Here is a 20,552-nt window from a genome sequence, read left to right as displayed (position 1 = left end):
TTCACAGCTGATCAGCTCAGAGGTGAGAGGCGTCTGCTGAACGCAGCAGAGGGAAGCTGATGATCAATACGTGTGATAGATAGGAAGTGTTTTATCCTCAGTACAGACGGGCTGGACCTGCACACACACGTGATCTGTCAAATACACTGTCAAATGTGTGTGTGTGTGTGTGTGTGTGTGTGTGTGTGTGTGTGTGTGTGTGTGTGTGTGTGTGTGTGTGTGTGCGAGCGGCTGCAGACATGATTCAGCAGATTTCCTGACTTTGATGAAATCATTAACTGCATATTTGACCTGTTCTCACTTTACCTTCTCTGGGAGATTGGGATTAATTATAATTGTTTGTTAATTACTCACCCTGTCCTCGCCGACAGGAAGTGGTGATGTCCCTGGCCCCCCCTCGCTGTGTCCCGTGCTCATGAAGCCATTAGCTGTGTGGTTTACTGTGTTAATAAGTGTTAATATGTTGGTAATGAGGACGGAGCGCAGCAGATCACTGCGGGCGCTGTGGGCCCGCCTCCCGTCTCCCACCGCCCGGCTGCTGGAGAGGAGGAGGAGGAGGAGGAGGAGGAAGACATGGCTGCTGCTTTCAGGCAGTGTGCATGGTCTTCGTCCTGTCCCTTTGATTTATGGTGCAATTGTAATATTTGTTGTTGTCACATGAGTTTCTCGCCTCGTCACGGTCTGGATTCAGTGGATTCAGGTCACTTCCTCCGTCTGGTCCATCTCGTGCTCCAGACTCAGCAGCTGATTCCATTAACGACTTCCTCCTCTGAGGTTCAACTTGGTGTTAATTAGTGAGACGAGCTGCTGTTGTGTTCAGGTGCAGTGGAAATGTGCAGACTCCAACAGCTCAGCCTGTGATTGGACGCTGCTGAAACTCAAGATATAATCTGAGTTCTGTGGTTCTCTCTAAACGAGCTGATGTTGAATCTGCTGAATTAACAAGAAGGTCCAAATAATGCAGAATGAGTCAGAGACAGAGTTTCACAGAGTTTATAAAGTGTCTCCAACTCAACAACTCACTAAACTGACACATTTGTTAAGGGAGTCTGGGGACTTTCTCCACGGGGACAAAGAAGTCGCCTATATTGTTCCTGTTTAGTGTCTTTGTAACATGTGACATGTTTAGATCAATAACATGTTTCTTCTTTCATAACCTCCGTCAGGCTGTGGGTGCGTTTCTTTTGCTGGTTGGCGTTGACTGTGTGTGAGGAGTGGAGGTGGAGACAGAGTGACACTTCACGGCTCTGTGAACATCTCCGGTTGTGGACCTGTCAGTGAGACGGGCCCGTTTCTGTTCCACTAAACATTTGGGTGAAGAAATTAATCAGAATGTCTGTTTGGATTTACTGTGGATCCTCCAGACCGACCGGACCAGTGGAGGGGAAGTGACAGCACTGACAGGAGGAGGTGGAGGAGGAGAGGAGAGAAGAGGAGAGGAGAGGAAAGAGAGGAGGAGAGGAGAGGAGGAAACAAGTGATTCCTCTTCATCCTCCTCCACCTTCTGTCTCGTGCATGCTGGGAGCTGGAGGTGAGATAAATATGGCTGCCAGAGTGCCGAGGACGTGTCTCTGCGATAATGACATGTAATATAGAGCAACACACTCACAGGCCTCGTGGTGTGTGTGTGTGTGTGTGTGTGTGTGTGTGTGTGTGTGTGTGTGTCACATTGATCTTGTTTATGGCTCTGACTGTATGTTTGGTTGTGATTCATACGGAGGCAGAGGAAGTTTATGTCCTCACACTCATCACACCGACACATATACATTCACTGTGTGTGTGTGTGTGTGTGTGTGTGTGTGTGTGTGTGTGTGTGTGTGTGTGTGTGTGTGTGAGGTGATTCATGGCAGACATTGCTCAACATGATTAGTCATATGAGCAGCTGAAGGAACTGTACGCAGCAGAGAGGAGAAGAAGAAGAAGAGAATAACGAGTGTGTAAAAATGGGTAGCGTCAGATCTGGGACGTGACTACACTCTGGTCCACATGGAGTCAGTGATGGGACATGACTATACTCTGGTCCACATGGAGTCAGAGATGGGACATGACTACTCTCTGGTCCACATGGAGTCAGTGATGGGACGTGACTACACTCTGGTCCACATGGAGTCAGAGATGGGACATGACTACTCTCTGGTCCACATGGAGTCAGAGATGGGACATGACTATACTCTGGTCCACATGGAGTCAGAGATGGGACATGACTACTCTCTGGTCCACATGGAGTCAGTGATGGGACATGACTATACTCTGGTCCACATGGAGTCAGAGATGGGACATGACTACTCTCTGGTCCACATGGAGTCAGTGATGGGACATGACTACTCTCTGGTCCACATGGAGTCAGTGATGGGACATGACTACTCTCTGGTCCACATGGAGTCAGTGATGGGACATGACTACTCTCTGGTCCACATGGAGTCGGAGATGGGACGTGTTGTCTGTGAATGGACACCAGAGCTACATGTGGACGTGCAAAGAAAAAAATCACGTTGACATAAGTATTTTTTTGGCCTTATTGAAAGGACAGCTGATGACTTTCGACAGGAAACAGGGTGAGAGAGGAGAGAGACATGCAGCAGGCTGGGAATCAAACCCGGGTCTGCTGCAGTGAGGACCAAGCCGCTGTACATGGGACGCTGCTCCACCCACTGAGCTAAACGGCACCCCAATGTGTTGATGTTGTTTTGACAGATGTTGTACTCGTAGTCGTGTCCAGTTGTTGTTGGTCTGATGGTCTTTTACACGGGACCATCAGAGAATCTCATCTGTTTGAAAAATGCACTTGGCAGTTGATTGGATGAACCATCTGTCCGTCACCATCTAGTGCAGGCTGACTTCAGATCAGCAGTAGGAGAGCACCACCACCAGCTGGTAAATCAGAGTCTCTCTGAGGTCAGTGGACAGAAGACTGAGAACACGTTTTCATGGAGGAACGTTCAGAGTTCTTCTTCTCTCTCTGATGACAAACTTCTGAACCGCCAGCAGAGCTGGAGGTCCGGTGACGCTGGACTGAGACACGAGCAGAGCTGGAGCATGTGGGCAGGTTTTCTGTGGCAGAAACAGGAACATCATCATCATAACGTGACTGAAGCACAGTGAAAGCAGAGCGTCACTGTGATCCACCTCATTGCTGTAAACAGATCCAGAGGCAAGCGATCATCAGCTCGCCGCCGCGCTCGTTATGAACAGATGTGTGTTGTGTTCACGTGGATGAGCTTCAGATCAAACGGGATGGAAACGTTAACGTGCAGCAGCATCACAGCGGCTCATCTTCCGCTGTGGAAATCCACCTTGGGGAGACTTATCTCTCCCAGTGTGAGGATTAAGGCCATGTTTGGAGAATAATACACAGCGTACAGTGTGCTTATGTAAGCTGTCAGCCTGTGAGCTCTGCAGGCTGATTCAGCCTCAATCCACCAGCTGCAGCCTGCAAACATGATGGAGGGAACAGGTGGACATGTTCAGGAAACCGCAACGTTACACACTCACGGTTTTTTATTCATGATGGCGATAAATATGTTTAAAAATATCCTGCTGAAGTCACCAGAACCAGCTGAAAGCTTCAAACTCCCCCAAAACCCAAAGAAATGTGATGGTCAAATGTTGTTCAGCACCATGTGAGCGTCTGTGGAAGTCAGCACGACTGCACACTTCAGTTTAAATGTTGTTTAACATTTAACTTATTATGAATTAAAGTGACTTCATCTGAATGAATTTGGGGCTAAAACTGGAACTGAAATATGCATCAGAGGTCAGAGGTGATGGAAAATATAGCTGATGTCCGTCTGAGCGGTTCTGGTCCGGAGACGATTCTGTATATTAAGACATTTGAGATTAATGATTAAACTTGAATTGGTTTATTGCAGATTAGAAATGTATCAGAGATGGACACAGATCAGTCCTGCAGCTGTCAGTGATATTAGTGATCGAGTATTCTGCAGATTACTAATCGAGAATCTGTTTAACTAAATGACTTGTCTGTTCTTTACTTCAGTGAAAATAATCAGCCTGAAGAAAGAAAATCATGGAGACGCTGAGAGGTTGTTGCTTTGAGTCCCGTCAGAAGTCTCATCGTATAAACAGACATTTTATTACAACTTAATTTGAATAAATAAATAAATAAATAAATAATAATGGTAAAGAAATGTTATCATCTAACCCTCCATCCCTTCATGTGTCGTTCCAGCTGATAAACCTGTAAAATGTGAATTTCCTGCTTCGCTGCTTCACTCGTCCATCTCTGCTGTTTGTTTCTCTCCCTCCTCTCGTCTCTCCTCCACGACTGAGTGCTGATGTGAGTGATGATGCGTTTCCTGCTGCAGCAGAGTGTGTGATGTCGCCGCTGCAGCAGAGCAGCTGGCGTGATGATGGTGGTGATGATGATGATGATGATGGTGATGATGATGGTGATGACGATGATGATGATGATGGTGATGATGATGGTGATGACGATGATGATGACGATGGTGATGATGATGATGACGATGATGGTGGTGATGATGGTGATGATGATGATGGTGGTGATGATGGTGATGATGATGATGGTGATGATGATGATGGTGGTGATGATGGTGGTGATGATGATGATGGTGATGATGATGATGGTGATGACGATGATGATGACGATGGTGATGATGATGATGGTGGTGATGATGGTGGTGATGATGATGATGATGATGGTGACGATGATGATGGTGATGACGATGATGATGGTGATGACGATGATGATGGTGACGATGATGATGGTGATGACGATGATGGTGATGATGGTGATGATGATGATGGTGATGATGATGGTGATGATGATGATGGTGACGATGATGATGGTGATGATGATGATGGTGGTGATGGTGATGGTGATGATGGTGGTGATGATGATGATGGTGATGATGATGGTGATGATGATGATGGTGGTGATGATGATGGTGATGGTGATGATGACGATGATGATGGTGACGATGATGATGGTGATGATGATGATGGTGGTGATGGTGGTGATGATGATGATGGTGACGATGATGATGGTGATGACGATGATGATGGTGACGATGATGATGGTGATGACGATGATGGTGGTGATGGTGATGATGATGGTGATGATGGTGATGATGGTGATGATGATGATGGTGATGATGATGGTGATGATGATGATGGTGGTGATGATGGTGATGATGGTGATGATGATGATGGTGATGATGATGGTGATGATGATGATGGTGGTGATGATGGTGATGATGGTGATGATGACGATGGTGATGACGATGATGGTGGTGATGATGATGGTGATGATGGTGTGAGAGCCGTTCAGGTTGTTATCAGGGTCAGAATCAGTCGCAGGTTGGACCGGTTCTTCTTCTCTGGTTGTTTTTGTTGTGTGGGAGCTGATGTTTCCATCACGAACACACGTCACATCACCGCTGACCTCAGAGAGTCCTGCTCACTGATTGGCTGTCAGAATCACCACAGACAGTTCAGCTGAAGCACTAACTGCAGGTAACCATAGCAACAGAACTGATGCGTACACCCGGCTACAGTTAACTTACTCAAAGACTTCTCAAGGCCCCAGGAACTGTAAACTTTTAAGGACCTCTGAATCCTCAACACCATGTGACGGATGACATGACGGACCTCTCGTAGGTCCACAGAAAGTTCTGGAACCTTCACAAGAACTGTTGGAACTTTTCAAGGACACCTGGAACCTTCCAAAGGCTGTTAGTTTCTCCAGGACCTCTAAATGTCCTGACAGAATGTCGGTGCTGCTGTTTTATTCAGCAGTCACCACTTCAGCAACCAATCAGAGAGCAGACACGCTGTAGCGTCAGTGATTGGTCATTAATGTTACGTGTTATGATGTGATGGTACAATCAGCCAATCAGATGCTTCATCCCACACGGAACAGCACAGAGCCGTCTCGGTCCAATTTTCTGGTTTTCATTCATCTCTCATCTTCCTCTGACTCATTACGTATGCAGAAGGATCCCCGTGCTGTCAGCCAATCAGACGCCTGCAGCTATTTTTATCCGTCCCACTGACTCGGCAGCTTCCTGTGAGAAATCCTGGGCTCCAGAAATAGAGCGAGAGCGCTTACGTAACGCGCAGAGTGAGAGAGGATGTAAAAATCTTCACTTTGACATGAATAAAACAGTGAAGATAAATCTGACCTGAGATCAGTGGACAGAACCTGAGCCGGAGACGGATTTGGATCTGGGACAGATAGTGGTTTTAATATTTAGTTTCATGTCCGTCTGTCTTCTCTCTCCACTTCTGACATAAATAAGTTAAAAGTGGAGGAAACAGTTGTGATCCTGAATGAACCTTTAAAGGTGCAGTGACAGAGTCTGGAGTCCCAGACCGGAACAGACCTGGTCCAGCTGACCCAGACCGGAACAGACCTGGTCCAGCTGACCCAGACCGGAACAGACCTGGTCCAGCTGACCCAGACCGGAACAGAACTGCTTGGACACAGACCTGAGGTGTCCCGGCAGAATGTGAAGCTCTATGATTGGATGATTCTGGCAGAAGGAGCTGAAGTCAACTTTATATAAAACCTGTAATTCATACAAACATATTGATAAAGTGTTATAAATCACAACATGTTATCGTAGTTTAAGCACTAACAAATATTCCGAACACTTCATAACAGATCAGAACTTCAGATGTGTTAGAATCCATTTAATTATTATACTTTATGACCCTACAGGCTCCCGTAGTGACGCAGCGTCCATCAGTCAGTCTCATAAGCACTTGTTATAAACACAGTTCTGATCTGTCTTTAGATGGTTCGTTAGTGAAGATGTTTACATTACAGACGTGTTTACGATGCGTTACTACGGAGACATCCACCAATCAGACGACAGCACCGACACCGCCGGTCAGAACCAGAACAAAACAAATAGAATGATTTCTTCTCTGTGTAAATAAAGACAGAAGAAGAAGAAGAGGAGGAGGAGCGCGCACACACACACACACACGCACACACACATGCACACACATGCACACACACGCATACACACACACACGCACACACACATGCAGACACACACGCGCGCACACACACACACACACACACACACACACACACACACACACACACACACGGGATGAGACTGCAGAGAGCAGCTCCACTCTGCTGGAGGATGAGTCAGTGTGTGTCTTCATCACACACACACACACACACACACACAGTCAGCCTCAGGGTGGTACAGTAGAGCAGTGAGTCTGAGGGCAGCAAGGAGCTCGCCCTGATTTAACCACTGTCTCACTGTGTGTGTGTGTGTGTGTGTGTGTGTGTGTGTGTGTGTGTGTGTGTGTGTGTGTGTGTGTGTGTGTGAGTGTGTGTGCAGCTTGAATCCACTTCCTGTATTACAGGGATGGACAGATTAGAGTTTACAGGGAGAAAACAGATCCCTGATCTGCTCTGCAGGAGGTCAGTATGTTTGGAAACACGGATGATAAACTGCAGTTATTAATATGTATTATATTTATATATATTGTATTATTATATATCACATTTACACATATAATATTGTTATATAATATATTATTATATATTTATACATATTATATATTACATTTCTGTATGTGGAGGATCGTTCTGAGACATCTGTTGATAAATGTTTGGACTGTCTTTAAAGGAGCAGTCTGTAGTTTTATAGAAGTCAGAATTTTAGTCTTTATAATATTAATGAGGTAATAAAACAAACTGTGTCCATCAGAGAACAAAGCAGCTGTTCCGTAATAAGGTTCCAGAACTCTGTTTGAAGATCGAAAGGTGGCAGGGTCCGCCACATAGAGACACAGTAATAGAGTATAAACTGTGCCATCCTTTAAGGTCAGATTGTCTCTTCTCATTAATGCTTCTTCTCTAGATGAAGATTTCAGATCCACAGTTTAGTCGTTGTTCCATATTTTCTGTAAGATGTTAAAGCTGCTCTGTCTTCGTCTGTTCCTCTGCTGGAGGAACGTGAAGCACGTCGATGGCTCGCGTCTCCACCAGACTGGTGACTGCTGCTGGTGGACCGAGGCCTCGTCCACATGGACACAGGGATTTTTAAAAACACATTTGTTATTTCCTATTTCAGCAAAATTCCCCTCCACATAAAAAAACAACCACTGAGAGGCGTTCAGGTGCATGCCGACGCAGCAGGTGGAGATAAATCCTGGGCCGCGTCAAACAGGAGACAAGATGAAAAATTCTTCACACAAACACTGAAGCAGTGTCTGTGAGCCTGAAACACAGAGTTTCAGCTGACTGGAGGTCTGTGAACGTCTCCTGCTGTTAATGAGCTCAGGTGAGCGCCGTGGTCCAGGTGAGACCCAGGACGTCTGTCTGACCTCACGCTGTGTGTGTGTGTGTGTGTGTGTGTGTGTGTGTGTGTGTGTGTGTGTGTGTGTGTAACAGCTGGTCTGGTGATCTGGTGGCTCGTCCTGACTCACCTGCAGCAGTTGATCCCAGCTGGGATTTGATCTAATTCCTGGTTTAGTGGTGATTGTAGCGACCCGAGGGGACGGTGTAATTCCTGAATGTAGGAGGTGTTGTGTGTGTGTGTGTGTGTGTGTGTGTGTTTTGTATGCTGCACCTTGTACTGCGGGGATCAGCCGGTCTGCCGGGTTCAGGCGGGATTCATCACTTATTAGGACGTGAGCGGTTTGTGGCGCTGCAGCGAGCACAGCGATTAGACTAATACCTGGTTTTAGGGGGAAATGGAAAATACCTGAGCCAGAACAGGATGGAGGGGTGGAGGTATGGAGGGGTGGAGGGGTGGAGGGATGGAGGGGCGGAGGGGCGGAGGGATGGAGGGGCGGAGGGGCGGAGGGATGGAGGGGCGGAGGGACGGAGGGATGGAGGGGTGGAGGGGTGGAGGGATGGAGGGATGGAGGGGTGGAGGGATGGAGGGGCGGAGGGGCGGAGGGATGGAGGGATGGAGGGGTGGAAGGGTGGAGGGGTGGAGGGGTGGAGGGATGGAGGGGTGGAGGGGTGGAGGGGTGGAGGGATGGAGGGGTGGAGGGATGGAGGGGTGGAGGGGTGGAGGGATGGAGGGGTGGAGGGGTGGAGGTGAATACAGATGAACACTCCTCCACTGTCTCGCTGCAAGAAGGGAAGTGAAGTGACAACATGCTGAAGACAGTGAGGGAATCAGAAACATTCACTGCTGCAGATTCTACATTTGAATATGATATAAATACATGAGAGGTGTCGAGTCGTCTTCACAGCTGGTTCTGTTCGGCCCGTGAGGGAATCTACTCACAGAGCTCATCAGCTGTCGAGCAGAAACATCTCCAGCAGATGCTAATAAACGTCTGACACAGTGAAAAGATGTTGTACAGAGTTATCAGCCTGATGTACAAGAGTTTAACGTAAAGTCCCTTTAAACTTTCCTCCAGAACAGAACCGAGGAGCAGATCATGCTTTAGGTCCAGAAAGCCGATGAAGAGCTGCTGGTGAAGCACGCGCCTCACACAGGTTAGATTCCAGAGGTTTGGGGTTTGAAAGTTAAAGATTTATGACACCAAATTTCACCTACAGAGAAGATTCAAACCTCTGGAGTCTGCATGAGGCGTCGACTTCACCAGGAGAAACATTCATCAGCTGTTCACACCATATTGGTTGATCTAACCTGAGAACATGAGCTGAGGACGGTTGTATGATCACACATGGTGTCTAACAAAGCTGACAAGTAGTTCTCCAGGTAAAGTTCACGCCTCATTCAGACCACAGGGTGAAATGAGTCCGTCATTAAAGTTCTTCAGACGTCTGAAACTTTGATTCCGGCTCCACAGGACGTGAAAGATGCTGAGCAGACGTGTTTGGACGTGTTGATGTTCAGTCGGAGGGACCGAGCGATGTTTCATTCAGAGCCAAGGCTGATACTGATTATTAATAATCCAGGAGACTGACAACTGGAAATGGAACTGATATTCGTTTGCAGTGGAAATGAAAATCTTTGCATCAAGAGTTAGTAAAATCTGAAGAGTTTAGTTACAGATTCAGCTGCTGCAGTCAGACGGCTGACGGTGGGAGAGAATCAGCCGAAACTCTCACTTCAGTCACTTCAGTCACTTCAGTCACTTCAGTCACTTCAGTCACTTTAGTCACTTCAGTCACTTTAGTCACTTCAGTCACTTCAGTCACTTCAGTCACTTTAGTCACTTCAGTCACTTCAGTCACTTCAGTCACTTTAGTCACTTTAGTCACTTCAGTCACTTTAGTCACTTCAGTCACTTCAGTCACTTCAGTCACTTTAGTCACTTCAGTCACTTCAGTCACTTCAGTCACTTCAGTCACTTTAGTCACTTCAGTCACTTCAGTCACTTCAGTCACTTCAGTCACTTCAGTCACTTCAGTCACTTCAGTCACTTCAGTCACTTCAGTCACTTTAGTCACTTTAGTCACTTCAGTCACTTCAGTCACTTCAGTCACTTCAGTCACTTTAGTCACTTCAGTCACTTCAGTCACCCCGGAATCAGAATCAGAATCAGAAAAAGCTTTATTGCCAAGTACGATGTTACACATACGAGGAATTTGTTGTGGTGATATTGGTGCATGCATCAAATAACTATTAAGTGAAAATATAACAAATTAACAATATAAACTATTTTAAAAAGAAGAAAATATAACTATACAATATAAATATATATACACAATCTGTTTTTTGGGTAAAAGGATAAAAGGAGCAGTCACTTCACTTCTCAGCCCAGTAAAATAAAATGATGCTAGAATAGAACTTTTAATCCAAACTTCAAAATAATCTACCTTTCCAACAAACTCATAATCATCCAAAATTATTATTATTCCTCGACCCTGTCCGTCCGTCTGCAGTCACAGGATTCATCCAATCAGACGCTCTGATCTGACCTCTGACCCGCACTGATCTCCTCCCATGATGCACTGGGAACAGACGAGTGAATCCTGAAACTCATCAGTGTTTTGTTCCTCTGTTTTATTTATTAGAGACATTTCAGTAAAGTGGTTCTGTTCTCCTGAGCCCGACGGGCCGGGTCTTGTCCTGTTACTGTACAGTATATATGTGTGTGTGTGTGTGTGTGTGTGTGTGTGTGTGTGTGTGCGCACTGATGCATCATCTGCAGAGATGTTCTGCAGTAAATGTGACTTCACACACAGAGAACCTGTCATAAAACTGGACCATGTGTACTGAGGAGGTTCTGGTCGGGTCGTCAGCTGAAGGAGGTTGATTTCTGACAGATGAGAATCTGTGTGTGAATCCGTCTGTTCTGGTTCTGGCTGGGCTCTGTCACACTGCAGGTTCTACTTGAACGCTGGTTCTGCTGTGGTTCTATTTTAACTCTGGTGGTTCTATTCTGGTTCTAGTTGATGTCTGTCGGACGTGTTGGGCCTCTTCAGAACGAGCCTCTGATTGAAGTGCATGCTGGGAACGGATCAGTCCGTGTGTGTGTGTGTGTGTGTGTGTGTGTGTGTGTGTGTGTGTGTGTGTGTGTGTGTGATGACATCAGCAGACTCATCGGAGAGAGAAAAGAAATCCAGAATCTAAAAATAGAAAAGAGAAAAAGTGGGACAACCAGATCCTCCACACCTCCTCCTCCTGCTCCTCCTGCTCCTCCTGCTCCTCCTGCTCCTCCTGCTCCTCCTGCTCCTCCTCCTGCTCCTCCTGCTCCTCCTGCTCCTGCTCCTCCTCCTCCTGCTCCTCCTCCTCCTCCTGCTCCTCCTGCTCCTCCTGCTCCTCCTGCTCCTGCTCCTCCTCCTGCTCCTGCTCCTCCTCCTCCTGCTCCTCCTCCTCCTGCTCCTCCTCCTCCTGCTCCTGCTCCTCCTCCTGCTCCTCCTCCTCCTCCTCCTCCTCTTCACCTTGCTCCCTCTTTACTCTTCCTCCTCTTCTCCTTCATCTTGTCCCTTCACATCGTTGTCATTTCACCTCCTCTTCTTCCAAAATGATCAAGTCAGAATCATGGAGTGAATAATCAATAATGAGAGTGATCAGCTGGGAGGTTTACAGCTCCCTGTGTTCTATTAGACCTCAGAACCAGGCAGGATGGATCTGTCAGAACCAGGCAGGTCAGGCAGAATTAGAGACGAGCGCTTAATGCGGCTGCTGACACACATCGTACCTGCAGGCCTGCAGCTGACTCCAGATCAGGGTTAGTGGTCCAGTCTGCAGCTGCCAAACCTCCCGTCAATTAAACATTAATTTCCCGCTGACCTTTTTCCTCTGATGCTCATTTCTGATTTCACAACTTTAATTAGCCGAACTGGTTCACACAGACTGAGTTTGACCTCAGATCCTACCTGCAGGTCTGCAGGTATCTGCAGGTCCCTGCAGGTCTGCAGGTCTCTGCAGGTCTGCAGGTCTGCAGGTCTCTGCAGGTCTCTGCAGGTCTGCAGGTATCTGCAGGTCTGCAGGTCTGCAGGTCTCTGCAGGTCTGCAGGTCTCTGCAGGTCTCTGCAGGTCTGCAGGTCTCTGCAGGTCTCTGCAGGTCTCTGCAGGTCTGCAGGTCTGCAGGTCTCTGCAGGTCTCTGCAGGTCTGCAGGTCTCTGCAGGTCTCTGCAGGTCTCTGCAGGTCTGCAGGTCTCTGCAGGTCTCTGCAGGTCTGCAGGTCTCTGCAGGTCTCTGCAGGTCTGCAGGTCTCTGCAGGTCTCTGCAGGTCTGCAGGTCTCTGCAGGTCTCTGCAGGTCTGCAGGTCTCTGCAGGTATCTGCAGGTCTGCAGGTCTCTGCAGGTCTCTGCAGGTCTGCAGGTCTCTGCAGGTCTCTGCAGGTCTGCAGGTCTCTGCAGGTCTCTGCAGGTCTGCAGGTCCTGTCTGACAGCAGCACTCAGCTGATCTGGACTCTGCTGTCTACTTTTGTTACCAGGAGAAAAAGTTGACACGACAGTGAAGTTTTAGATGTGAGTCTAAACAGGCTGTCAGCAGAGAGCAGCAGTGACATTAAACATTACATATCACACTAAAGAATAATGTGTCAGAATCAGTTTTGAATAATTTGATGCTCAGAATTGATATTTAGTGATTCTCTGATGTGACACCAGAGTCTCTGGTCCCCTCAGTCACCTGCACCAGATGTCACGTGTTAAAGACGAAAGTGTTTATAGATTTGCGCCTCATGTTGGTTTGAGTTGTGACTTTTACAAACATTTAACTTTAAGCACAAAAACGTTGTGTGGTTTATAATGTCTGCTGCGTCACCACAAACGCTGCAGACGTCTCAGGTCTCGTTACAGACACGAACACATCTGGACGCGTCTCCAGTGGCGTCATGTTAACGAACGCTCAAACACGGCGCTTCCTCGTCAGAGACCTCCAGCGTCGCCTCGACCTCCCGACATGACAGTAACATGTGATGCAGCACGTGATTCTCAGCAACTGCGTCTTTTAACAAGTTATTGATCTGTCAGGAAACGGTAAACGTTCTCACACGTTTCCAGCAGCGTTGGAACCAGGAACATAACGAGTGTCCTGCAGGTGGCGCAGAGGTCAGAGGTCAGAGATCTTCTGTGGCTGCAGGAGCAAGTGAGAGCGAGGAAGGAAACTTCAGACCATCACGTCGTCTGTCAACATGTGTTGAGTCAGGTGTTCAGAGCAGGAGGGGACCATGTTGGGTCAGACAGAAAAGTCTTTGGAAAATAAAAATACATCCACAGATTTAATAACTGTTGTGGAACACAGCGACATCACTTTTAATGAAATAAATCGTTTTGTGTCTCTCGTGATGTTTGATGGCGGCTGGGACGACCTCCACGCTGACGTCTTCAACTTCACCTCTGACCAAACTTCTTTGGAAATGTCAGGAGCACTCTAAAAAAAACCACCCAGCAGACGCTCTTCTTTACTGCAGTTTGAGGGACTCAAACGCCACGCTGCCTCCTCGCCGTGTGGTTCCCATGGCGACAGGTGGAGGAGATCCTGCAGGCTGCGGCGTCTGTTCGGAGGCTAACGGCTCCCCAACAGCCGGTTCACACGCAGCTTCTCACACAGACAGCTGCTCCTCTGAGTTCAGTCAGGAGCTGTTTTTATTTTCATATCAGACATTTTCTTTCAAATCACTCGTGTCGAGGTGGCGGTGGCGGTGGCGGCGGTGGCGGTGGCGGTGGCGAGGTGTGTGAGGGAGGATCAGAGCTGCTGCTGCTGCTCTACAGTCATGCAGAGAGAGTTTACAGAGCACAGAGAAATGATTTGATGAAACATGGACGACAAAATGTCTTTGAAGCTGTTGAACTGTGAAGAGCTTCATGATCATGTTACAGTCAAGTTATCAATACTATGACACAACATCTGGTTACACTTTCAAAGTAAAAGCACCAAAACTTCTTGTTTAGTATTAAGAGACATCAGTTTTATGGACTTTGTGCTTCACGCAGGATTCAAACCTGGTTCTGTATGTCAGAGCCCGACTGGTACCAGATGCTGGATTTTTGGGACTGATGGCGACATCAGGAAATAAATTAATTACATTTTCACCATCCGCTTTTCTCTGCGTGGAGCACGACATGTAGAAACGCCTCCTCTGACACGACAATCTCGTGTGTTATCTTGTCACGTGACGTGTGTCAGACTTGGACGAGAAAGAGGACTCAGATGCAGTATAGGCAGAAGTAAAGTCAAGTTTTACTGATCTGATTTTACGACTCTCTAGAATGAATGAAAACCAAAAGGCTATGAAAATCTGAGAGACAGACAAGACAAACAACATAGAACACAGAGAAACAAAAAACGCTCCCGCAGGACGAAAACCTGCACTATTCTGGGATTCAATATAATGAATAAAAATTACAACAAAAATCTCTCCGCAGAGGAAGCACGAGTGCTATGAAAATTATCTTCTCTATCGTATGAAAATTATCCACAAAAATCACTCACGAGGAGGAGAAACAAAAAGGCTAGGAAATCTAAAAATTCAAACACAAAACTTAACCAGAAAAATACAACTTAAATTCACTCTTCTTGAGAGGACAAAAAATGCAGATAAATAAAACAGTAACAATACTTAACAATGCGAGGGTCAAGACTGTGGTTCAAGGCTTCGGTACACGACATGGAGACGAAATACTTTGGCGACGCAGACAGGGGAAGACAAAGACTTTATACACATGGGGGAGGGGAACACAGGTGGAAACAATCAGGAATTAGGGATGACGTCAGACCAGGGACACAAGAGGAAGGGCAAGTGACCTGAAACCAGAGGAGAGTTACTTTCAAAATAAAACATGAAATTCACGAGACAGATCCCAAGACAAGACAACCTCACCGCGATGTGCCAACGTGTTTTAGATCCATGTAACTGGTCCGATATGTCCGGGGAACCATCAGCCAGCTTAATGACTGGAAGAGCTGCACAAGTTAAAATAAAGATTCTCCGTCTAAATGTTTTAATTCTCATAGTTTATCACTTATCAGTATGGATCCAAATAGGATGGGGTCTGGGTCTGAACTGGTTCAGTGACCTCGGCTTCATGGGATCATCACTAGTTTTTATAATGAAGCTCCGCCTCATTATTTATTTCTTGATCTGTGTTGAAACCTAAACTGACCTGCTGAACTCCTCCACAGCGCCTCCTACTGTGCGGATCGTGCACTCGGGTCAGACCTGCAACGTGGAGGAGGAGCGCTACAGTGAGCGAGTCTACACCATCAGAGAGGGAGAGACTCTGGAGCTGCAGTGTCTGGTGACAGGACACCCCCGACCACAGGTACAGCAGGCTGGGAACACTGGGAACATTTACAGCACTGGGAACACTGGGAACATTCACCACACTGGGAACATTCACGACACTGGGAACACTGGGAACATTCACCACACTGGGAACACTGGGAACATTCACCACACTGGGAACATTCACCACACTGGGAACACTGGGAACATTCACCACACTGGGAACATTCACGACACTGGGAACATTTACAGCACTGGGAACACTGGGAACATTCACCACACTGGGAACATTCACGACACTGGGAACATTTACAGCACTGGGAACATTCACCACACTGGGAACACTGGGAACATTCACCACACTGGGAACACTGGGAACATTCACGACACTGGGAACACTGGGAACATTCACGACACTGGGAACATTCACGACACTGGGAACATTTACAGCACTGGGAACACTGGGAACATTTACAGCACTGGGAACATTCACAACACTGGGAACACTGGGAACATTTACAGCACTGGGAACAATTAGAACATTTAGAACATTAAGAACACTGGGAACATTTAGAACATTCAGAACACTGGGAACATTCAGAACACTGGGAACATTTAGAACATTAAGAACACTGGGAACATTTAGAACACTGGGAACATTCAGAACACTGGGAACATTCAGAACACTGGGAACATTCAGAACACTGGGAACATTCAGAACACTGGGAACATTTAGAACACTGGGAACATTCAGAACACTGGGAACATTTAGAACACTGGGAACATTCAGAACACTGGGAACATTCAGAACACTGGGAACATTCAGAACATCAGGTCCAGGGGGAACAGTAGAAACACTAACATGTAGGAAGAATATCTTCGGCCTGACAGTTTGTACTGAAAACAAACCGTCCACAGTCGACTCGACTCGAACGCCACTTCGCTCTTACGTGAGGAGCAGAGAGAAGCAGCAGGACAGTAATCAGATTACATCGTTAACACGGGACAGTCTTTATCTCACGGGCAGCAGGAATCAGTCAACTCCTCACAGCTCGTTAGTTCTTTACTTTTCAGGAAGACGACTTGTTTTTATTAAATCTTCATGAATGTTAATGACACAACATCTGCTTCTTCTGTACTTCTTCATCTCCCTCTGAACGTTCCCGCCACTTCTTCTTCTTCTACTGATATCGTTTAACCCTCTGACCCCCCCGTCTGTCCCCACTACTTCTCGTCCTCCAGGGTTTCTTCTTCTTCTTCTTCTTCTTCTTCCTCTTCTTCTTCTTCTTCTTCTTCTTCTTCTTCTTCTTCTTCTTCTTCTTCTTCCTCTTCTTCTTCTTCTTCCTCTTCTTCTTCTTCTTCCTCTTCTTCTTCTTCTTCTTCTTCTTCTTGTTCTTGTTCTTCTTCTTCTTCTGTGTGATGGCTCTCATTTATGAAACACAAAGGCGGCGCTGCTCATCTCGGCGGGAGCTCTGGCTCTTACAGCACGCCGCCGGGGATGATGGGAGGCTTTCTTTTATTACTTTATGTGCTCTGCAGAGTCAGTAGAGATGAAGTGTGTGTTTGTGTGTGTGTTTGTGTGTGTGTGTGTGTTCTCTGGCTGTTCATTCATGTTTGTATCTGCTATAAAGACGATGAATAAACTCCTCCTCCTGATGACATCATACATGATCACACTTCTACAGTAAACTCTCCAGTTAGAGGAGGTGATGGAGGTGATGGAGGTGATGGAGGTGATGGAGGTGATGGGGGTGATGGAGGTGATGGAGGTGATGGAGGTGATGGAGGTGATGGGGGTGATGGAGGTGATGGGGGTGATGGAGGTGATGGGGGTGATGGGGGTGATGGAGGTGATGGAGGTGATGGAGGTGATGGGGGTGATGGGGGTGATGGACGGAGGAGTTCTCAGTTCACTATCTGGACCTGACTGGACCTTTAGATCCAGGATGGTTCTGTAGTTTCTCCTCAGCGGGCCTCAGACTGAGAGCAGCTCAGTGGCACCTGCTGTTGTCGGCACTCAGGTGATGATATATGAGTTCTGTGAGGTAGATGAGAAGCTCTCTGATGAAGAACACAGGATGCTGTGAGGAAACAGCATCAGGTCAAATATCTTAGTTTCTCTTTTCAAGCTAATTTCCTTTGGACTTAAAACTCAAATACATGTTTCTTATGTGGCTCTAATCCTCTTCCATTGAATACACTGTGTGTGTTTCATGAATTTAAATTAAATTGCTTGTTTTTTGAATAGAGTTTGGTGTGATGTTCCTGCTGTGCTGCAGGTGAACAGAGTTCATCACTGAAATCACAGAGTTCATCACTGAAAAATAGACATAATCTCACCATTTTCACCTGAAGTGTCTCTTCTCCTCCTATCTTCTTCTTCTACTCCTGTTTTCATCACTCCTCCTCCTCCTCCTCCTCCTCCTCCTCCTCCTCCTCTCACTCCCTCTTTCTTTAGTCTCTCTGCTGTCAGTCTGCTGAGGCTATAAATAGATCAGCTGCTGGCACGCAGTTTGAATCCACACACACTGTAAAACACTGTTTCTGCGTCACTGCAGAGCTCAGTTTCCTCTCTTCTCCTTCTTCTTCTTCTTCTCCTCATCTCCCTCCTCCTTCATCTTCTTCTTCTTCTGTAACAGATGAATTCAGCCCACAGTCTGGTGAGATGTTTGTTACTCTGCTGTTGTCCCGACATGTTGTCCTGACCTCGTCTCTGCTCTGCTATTAACACATCTGGACCACATGTTACATTAACACCTGTTCAGTTAAGTCCATGTGGAACTGTTGCCGTGGCAACGAGTGCAGCCGATCAGGATGGAGACGAATCACAGTGAACCACCGACAGCCGATCAGTCAGAAAGAGAGATGAGATTTATAATGAACGTGTGGATTATTTTGACCAGGACCTGATGTATTAATTATTAAATTATTATTACAGCTAGTATTATTATTATGATATGTGTGTGTGTGTGTGTGTGTGTGTGTGTGTGTGTGTGTGTGTGTGTTATCCCCCACACCACCAAACCAAACGAGGCAGATGGTCGCCCACCACTGAGTCCGGTTCTGCTCGAGGTTTCTGACTGTTAAAGGCAGTTTAAGTGTTTGTAGGAAATCTTGTGTCTGTAGATGAATTAATCTGGATTGATTAGTTTGTTTGAGACCTGCTCAGTCTGGAAAGTGTAGGGACATGAGTTTGTTGTGAATTAGTGCTGAACAATTAAATATTGATTGATTAGTTCTGTGACTTTAGACCCAACAGGTGAAATCTATAACACGGTTCTGTTTTTTAAGATAATCGTGTTTTTTTAATGTAGACTCTCAATTTCAAAGCAGCTAAATCTGTCAGGTAAATGTGGTGAAGATGAAGATGAAGATGTGGAGCAGAAGTATTTAAAATGACCTTGAGTACAGTACTCGAGAGAAAGTACTCAGCTGTATTCCACCTCTGCAGCAGCAGAGCGAGTGTCGTGTTAATTAGACTCGAGCAGATTCTGAATCTGTCGAGTATTTTTAGCTCATTAATCGTCAGTTTGCTGGTTTGAGGCTGTTAACAGTCTGTCTGCACCACAGACGGATAAAACATCCGCCTCACTCCAGCTGGCAGCGGGCGACCGACATGTGGGCGGACTGTACCAAGGGAGAGGAGGGGGCGGAGGTGATGGAGCAGGTGGGACGGAAAGAGAAAGAATCAGGGTGGAAAATATGCTGATGGAGGAGGTTTGGACTCAGAAGTGGAAGAGCAGAGAAAAGTTCTGATGCTGTGAACTCGGCCAGCGGAGACACGTTCACCGTGTTCACTCTTCATCTCATTGATAAGAAACTTTTACTCTTTGCCACAAAAATAAATGAAATATCAGAAAGTTCATTACAGAATATCCACTTTTAATTATTTATAAAGTTTTGTTGTTAGTGAAAAACAATATTGACCTTGAAGTTGAAAAAGGAGCCTCATATAAGAAACAATACTAAAATCAAAAGCTGGAAAAGTGACGTGAGATCTGGTGTGGATAGTTGTTGCTGGAAGACAGAAGTTCCACCTTAACTGTCCTCCAGGTTACGTCTCATTCTGAGGTCGACTCTTCTCCACTGGCAGGACGGCGGCGAGTGGAACAAGCTGCTGCTAACATGAGCTGTTCAAAAACTTTCTTTTTAGTAAAGAGTTTGACATTTGATAAAATCTGCCACAATCAATAACATCTGGAAGATCTGAAACAGGTCCATCTTTAGAATAAAAGCTGCCAGCAGCGATGAACGGGCCCTGCGTCCACGCACGTCGGGGCACGCTGCTGTCGGTGTGCCACGTAGATGTTCAGGCCAAGACTCTCTACATGTTTGAGAAATTTGGAGTAGATTGTATGTGGAAGTTGTAATGAGTTGATGGTTTTATGGAATATCAAAAATGGAGCAGGCCACCAGGTGTGATTTAGGTGAACACTTTGGATAAGTGTTGTCCACAGATGCTAGTTGCAAATGAGTGAAATGGCCGAGGAGGAGTTGGAAAAAGTAAGTTTATAATTTTTTCACAGAGCCTCAGTGGCTCATGGGAAGTTTCATGTCATTCAGACACTGTGGAGACATCAGCTAAATCTGCAGGAAGTTGTAATTTAATCATTTGAGTATTGTTTAGAATATCAAAATTCTTTGAATAACTTTTTGTCAGGAGGGTCCACAGATGCTGTGTGCAAAGTTTGGTGCAAATTGGTGAAATCACCTGGGAGGAGTTGGAAAAAGTAGGTTTCAGACATTTTGCTAAAAAAAAAAAAAAAACAGTAGGTGAAAATGGGCGTGGCTTATATGACGAGATTCAGCACAATTCAGTGAACAGGTGGATATAAGGTGACAAAGTATATGTGAATTTTAAGCCAAAACCCTCTTTCCTTGTTTATAGCGCCACCTAGTGGTAGAAATTGAGGACGACAATAGATTATGAC

The 20,552-nt window shown here is 46.3% G+C and overlaps 1 protein-coding gene across 3 annotated transcripts in view; it reads left to right on the top strand.

The window, feature by feature from the left end:
* mdga2a (MAM domain containing glycosylphosphatidylinositol anchor 2a) overlaps positions 1-20,552 on the top strand; it is a 64,502-nt gene that overhangs the window by 7,530 nt on the left and 36,420 nt on the right. For all 3 annotated transcript variants that reach the window (XM_037072174.1, XM_037072176.1, XM_037072175.1), the window contains one exon: positions 15,519-15,658. In XM_037072174.1, the coding sequence (XP_036928069.1) occupies positions 15,519-15,658 (140 nt within the window). The remainder of the gene's footprint in view (positions 1-15,518; positions 15,659-20,552) is intronic.

This window comes from Acanthopagrus latus, chromosome 16, assembly GCF_904848185.1.
Source record: "Acanthopagrus latus isolate v.2019 chromosome 16, fAcaLat1.1, whole genome shotgun sequence".
Lineage (NCBI taxonomy): Eukaryota > Metazoa > Chordata > Actinopteri > Spariformes > Sparidae > Acanthopagrus > Acanthopagrus latus.
This window is presented reverse-complemented; position numbering and strand designations above follow the sequence as displayed.